General features: G+C 37.1%; 1 protein-coding gene across 1 annotated transcript; it reads left to right on the top strand.

Annotated features, from left to right (window-relative positions):
- The first annotated feature begins 3,898 nt into the window (after window positions 1–3,898).
- Window positions 3,899–5,761, top strand: dlx5a (distal-less homeobox 5a). Its single transcript, XM_042506759.1, has 3 exons — window positions 3,899–4,476; window positions 4,874–5,058; window positions 5,234–5,761. The coding sequence occupies exons 1-3, from the start codon at window positions 4,122–4,124 to the stop codon at window positions 5,546–5,548; spliced, it is 855 nt and encodes a 284-aa protein (XP_042362693.1). The 5' UTR covers window positions 3,899–4,121; the 3' UTR covers window positions 5,549–5,761.
- The last annotated feature ends 306 nt before the right edge of the window (window positions 5,762–6,067 follow it).

Raw genomic sequence — 6,067 nt, forward strand, 5'->3', positions numbered from 1 at the left:
CATCTACTTCCGTTTTTGCTCACTTCCCGTAAAGCAGCCTTAAAGCAGGGACACTCAACTTGCTTAGCTTGGGGGACACTTGAAAGATTGCAGGAGGCCAAAAATGCGGCCATTTTTTTAGTCTTTAAGGATATTTCTCGGATTTTATGACATTTCAAGGATTGAAGCACGTTTCTGGGAAATTTGGATATTTCTTGGATATTTCTCAGATCTTAGGGCTATTTCTAGAATTTGAGGATGTTTCTAGGATTTTTAGTCATTTCTGGGATTTAAGGACCTTTATAGGACTTCAGCACATTTCTAGAATGTGTGCATGTTTCGAGGATTTTAGGATATTTCTAGGTTGTTTTTTTTTTTGCACATTTCTGGGATTTACAGCATTTCAAAGATTTTTTACACATTTGTAGGATTTTAGGACATTTGGAGAATTTTAGTACATTCAAGGCTTATGTGGATCCTCCACTGGCATCTTTTTTGATAAACATGCTCTGTTTTGCACTCTGGCATCTTATGTATATTAAACACACAAAAGCAGTTTCCAGTGTGAATAATTATTTTTATTGGAATCCTACTGGGGGTCAGATTGGGCTCACAGGCCGTGAACTGACATCACTACCCTTACCATTACATTTCTACTATGCGCTCTATTTTTATCTCACTTAATATATATTGGTCTCACTGGTGCAATTATTTAAGTTGTTAAAAAGCATGTATTCATCTATCAAAGCTCGGCACTAAAGTAAAATAAAAAATTAAAAGATAACAGGTACACAGGGCTTTGTGAGGATTTTGAAAAGTATGCATGTTTATTGAAAATGCTGTAATTCCAGGGGCCTTATTGAACAGATTTATGTAACTTTATACAAAAGAAATAAAAGTCTAATAAATTACATTTTTAATGACATGCCCTACCAAATGGTTGATTTGGCCTTTTATGGCAAAAGTAATGATGCTACACTAATGAAATTAACATTGATATAAAAGATTTTAATTAAATTCTAATCATATATGGTTTTTAAATGATAGATTTACTGTTATATTTATATATATACAATGGAAAAAATGATGGAAAAAAGATTTTTTTTTACTGTTTAAAGCCATGTTTTACCAGTTGAACTGGCCTTTAATAATAATAAATAATACAGTTGGATTTTTTTATTAAATATAAAAAAAAGGATGAATATTCACCGTTGTTAATACCATATAATGAAATTTTGTTAATTGTATATTTGGTGAAATAAATTATATCTGTACAATTTTGCACTATTTCTCAGACATTTTCAAAGCACCATAGCCCTAATGGTAAATATGCTTGGAAATAATATTATCACTAGTAATACAACTATTTCAGTGGTCACAAATTAATATATGTTTGTATACTAGCAAATTACAATCACTAATATGGTAAATAATTTGTAATTTAGATTTTTTCTTTCTGTTTTACCATTAAAATGAATAGTCATCTCAACTGTTTGGAAGAGGCCTTCATTTTTAAAAAAAACCCAAAAACTATGGGGTCTGTTGAATTAAATAAATAAATGAATAAATAAATGTTTTTTTTTTTTTTTTTTTTTTGTAGCGCCAGGGACATAAAACATAGTGAAAATATTGCCATTACCCTTTTCTTGGTAAAGACTTAAAGGGGAAATGTTCTGCTGATTTGATGAATTATTCACTGTTCAGATTAACTGACATTTATGAAAAACTGATGCTATTTATCTGTTAATTTCAGAAGTGACACACTCGTGAAACGGTTTCGCCCTGAGGAGCAACGGCGTGGATATGAATGAGGGGGGAACTATCTTGTCAGTTTGACTCTTCAGTGACGTCAGACGCACGCTGCGCGCTCACAGCCTTGACCCGAATTCAAATCGCACAACCACAGTAAAGAGAGTTTTCTTGATTTAAAAAAGAAGAAAGAAAGAAAAAAAAAACATGGCCATTTGTCAGGCAGCTAACAATACTGGCGCGGTTTAAAAAAATATGAACTCAAAAACCGAATTTAAAAAAATGTCCACAGGACAGACAGGAAGTAATTCTTTGTGTGTGTGTTTCCGGGGCACCAAAGTCAGGTGAGCTCATTTGAAAATATTTAAACAATTCTCCAACACCTGCTCTGTTTACTCGGTCAGTCGCTGATGTGATAAAAGCATAAAAACGTTGTAGGAGAGTTCTGCTAGTTTGTTGAGATAACTTGTCGACTTGAAGCAGTAGAAAGACACTGAAATTTAGACCAGGTGTAGAATATTTATTTATTTGAATTTCTACCCGGCTATTAGGTGCAACCTGGATTAAAAGCACTGGACTTGAAGTGAAACACAGGTAAGAGCTGAATGGCATGAAATATATTTTTGAGAACAATGTTGATCTGTGAAGAACCAATGAAGTGATAAAAGAGCAATGAAAAAGTAACTGAGACATATGCATAAACGATATAATAAGTAGCAGGGTGTATTAGTTGTACGAGTTGACACTTACAGACTGGACAATTAACGCATCAGACAACTATATAAAGTGAATTCAAAAAGCGTTGTTTGGTCTGCTCATGGCCCCACAAAATAGCAAAAATTCAGTAAAAAGTTGTTGGTTTGTTTTTTAAATTACCTCCCCAAAAAAGTGATGGTGTTTGTAAAAAATCAAAACAAGAAAATTACCGGAAAAAACGTGTAAAAAAATTATTTTTTCCCTGTAACACAATTTAGGATGTATTATTATAATAAATTATAAATATATTTTATATTTATTTCATTTTATATTTATTATTTATTTCATTTTTCCCTCATTTTTGATAAATTTCTAATAATTCCCTTTCCTATATTCAAAACTAATTTTCAGGTCATTTTCTTACTCACCTTTTACTAATTTCTTTACATTTGTGGAACATTTCTTGCCAAGTTGGTCATTGCCCTTTTTTCTCCGTGTTTTGGAAAGAAATCAAACCTCAGGGTTAGGGTTCAAAAGGGGTTAAACAGCTTGTGAGAGGCGTCTAAACGAAGTACAAGAGAACTGATGTCGAACCAGGTTTTAAAGGGTTAATACGCTTTTAGAGTGAATAACATCATATTTAATATCGGCCTAATACCTGTTTGAAGGTGATATTAAATTCCTCGTCCACCTAAGCTTTGTCAAAATATTTCTTTTTGCTGAGTGCAGTTCCTCAGTTTGTCCGCTGGTCGGCGCTGTTCACCACTGAATGGACTCACTGAGTGCGTTGATTTTACACGCTCTGCAGCAGGTTTTAAGATGAGATAAGATACGATGAATCTTTAATGATACCGTTGGGGGAGCAGGTCAATTTTGGCATCAATATACACGTCAGTCAAAGAGCAGTTGGCATGGATTTAAAAATGGTTTATGTGGGATGATAACTATTGTCGGGCATGGAGTATATTTTATATTGCACATAAAATATATTGCATCTGACAATATATTGGACATTTAACACTGTTAGATCAGGATGGGTTAGAATAATCTGATATGTGACTGTTGAAATTGAAAATAATAACCAGTTCGCTCAATAATATGTCTGTGTTATGTATCAGCCTATTTCTATTGCGATAAGACTGAAACATGTGATTTGTCATTTTGGAGTTATTTGGCTCAAAACATTTGTAGAATAACACTGAGTCTGATTTAATAAAAAATGTATAAATAAAAAATAATGAAGACAATCGTAATAAGCGGTCAGTCTTACATCAGGAAGCCTTTTTGGTAATGAGGTTTTGTCCCTCTAATCCATCCTCCTTAAAAAGACGTCGATTGATGACACGGCCAACACTTTAATTGCTCCCATTGATTGATGGTATAAAAACACAACAATGCAGCAGCCTCATAGCCCGGGTGGTTTCCCCCCTATAAGAAAGCTGGCTGAGTGAATTGGGTGTAGCTGTGTCTGTGTGCGCCTTGGCCAATGGAACCAGATCCTCCCTGCAGTGCGTAAGAGCGCGATTTAGGATTTAACCAAGTCTTTGCTGCGGGGCTGGCTGCAGTCTTCACCAGAGCCCGACGGCCTGAGAGCCTTTTTCAACAATGCCAGTGTAGTTTTCACACCACTTTGGAGTCAGACTGCCTCGTTTTTTCGTCTTGCAAATCAAATTAAACAAAAGCTCCCTTCTCGAAGTATGACTGGAGTATTCGACCGGAGGATCCCGACTGTGAAAACTGACTTCCAGAGCTCGTTTCAACTCTCCACGATGCACCATCCGTCTCAGGAATCTCCTACTTTACCCGAGTCCACCGCCACGGATTCTGGCTACTACAGTCCTGCCGCGGGAGTCACTCACGGCTATTGCTCGCCCAGCTCCACCTCGTACGGGAAGCCGCTCAATGCCTACCAGTACCAGTACCCGAGTGTAAACGGATCCGCTGGAAATTACTCGACAAAATCCTACACTGATTACAGCTCGTACACGACCCCCGCCTACCACCAGTATGCTGGGACTTACAGCAGAGTGCAAGCCCAGCCGAGTCCACAAGGTACGGGCCGCAGATTTATCTACTATTATAATAATAATAAAAATATAAGAGCAGAGCATTACTTAATAATCACATGTACTTAATAAGTGAGCTAATATTTATATGTAATCTTATTTTATGATTTAGTTGTTTTATTTAAGTGTTCCCTCTGCGTAAAAATGCTAAAATGTGAAATCTGGAGCTAGAAAAGCAGCATGCCAAGTTTTATTTGAAACCACTTTAATATAATATTTTAAGATTTATAGGAGTACTCGTGGTTATTTTTTTTGCCAGCCTGGAATTCATTTTGTGCATGTTTTCCTATAATTTAAGATATTTAGGCGACAACGCCAAAATAAGATTAAAAATAGTTTGTATTAAGCACACGTGCTCATTCTTGGTATGATTATTTCAACAGAAAAAGATATAAGCGAGCCCGAGGTGAGAATGGTAAATGGAAAGCCGAAGAAAGTGAGGAAACCCCGCACAATCTACTCCAGCTTCCAGCTGGCCGCCCTGCAGAGGCGGTTTCAGAACACACAGTATCTGGCGCTGCCGGAGAGAGCCGAGCTGGCTGCGTCGCTGGGACTCACGCAAACACAGGTGGGGTATTAGAGATTATTTGTAATACATTTTCATTTTTCAAAATGTTTTATAATGCGTGTTGGTCGAAAAATTACTGTTTTGGTGCGCCTTTACGCACCGCGCCTCCCCTGAATCTATTGTTGTCTGAGGTTATATGAAATATTAAAGCTGCTTTTTCTGCTCTTTTTTTAAGGTCAAAATTTGGTTTCAGAACAGGAGATCAAAAATGAAGAAGATCATGAAAAACGGCGAGCTTCCACCGGAGCACAGCCCCAGCTCCAGCGACCCCATGGCGTGCAACTCTCCACAATCCCCGGCCGTTTGGGACACACAGGGCCCCTCCAGGCCGCACAGCCTACAGCCACAAAACATCAATACGACGGCGTCTAACTTTTTGGAAAACTCGGGCTCATGGTACACCTCAGCCGGCAGCTCCATGACTGCCCACCTGCCGACCCCTAACTCGATACAGCACTCGTTGGCTCTTGGAGCGGGGACGTTATATTGAAGCCCCCCACCCCTGTTGTTCATTTTATTTTTTTTCTCCTTCTATGGGACTCGTGTTCAAATTTCAGAGGAATATGCAATGTATTTGATGACAGTCATAGAAGAAACGTGTAAAATGTGTAAATGTGTGCATGTAATTTATTGCATTTTTTGGAAGACTATTAAACGTTTAAATGGACAATGGAACTTTGCAACCTCCGGCCTCAATGCAGTGTCCTGTTATTTTAACCCTCAGTTATTTACACTGAAAATCACGACAAAGACTAACAGACGTAAATTATGTTTGGGAGCCTCAGGTGACGTTTCCACCTTCCACGTTTCAAGGTTGCAAATCAAAGCTGCTGAAACGAATCTTTAAAATGTCGTAAATCCTGAGTCGCCGTAACACCCACAATCTTGCTACTTAGTCTGTAAAATTTTATTTTTTATTTTTTTAAATTAAAAAACATTACACAGATTCACCAGTTTCCATGGACATGGATATTAATATCTGATTTGATTTTTTTTTTTAGCAACATGC

Source organism: Plectropomus leopardus, chromosome 18 (assembly GCF_008729295.1).
Source record: "Plectropomus leopardus isolate mb chromosome 18, YSFRI_Pleo_2.0, whole genome shotgun sequence".
NCBI classification, from domain to species: domain Eukaryota; kingdom Metazoa; phylum Chordata; class Actinopteri; order Perciformes; family Serranidae; genus Plectropomus; species Plectropomus leopardus.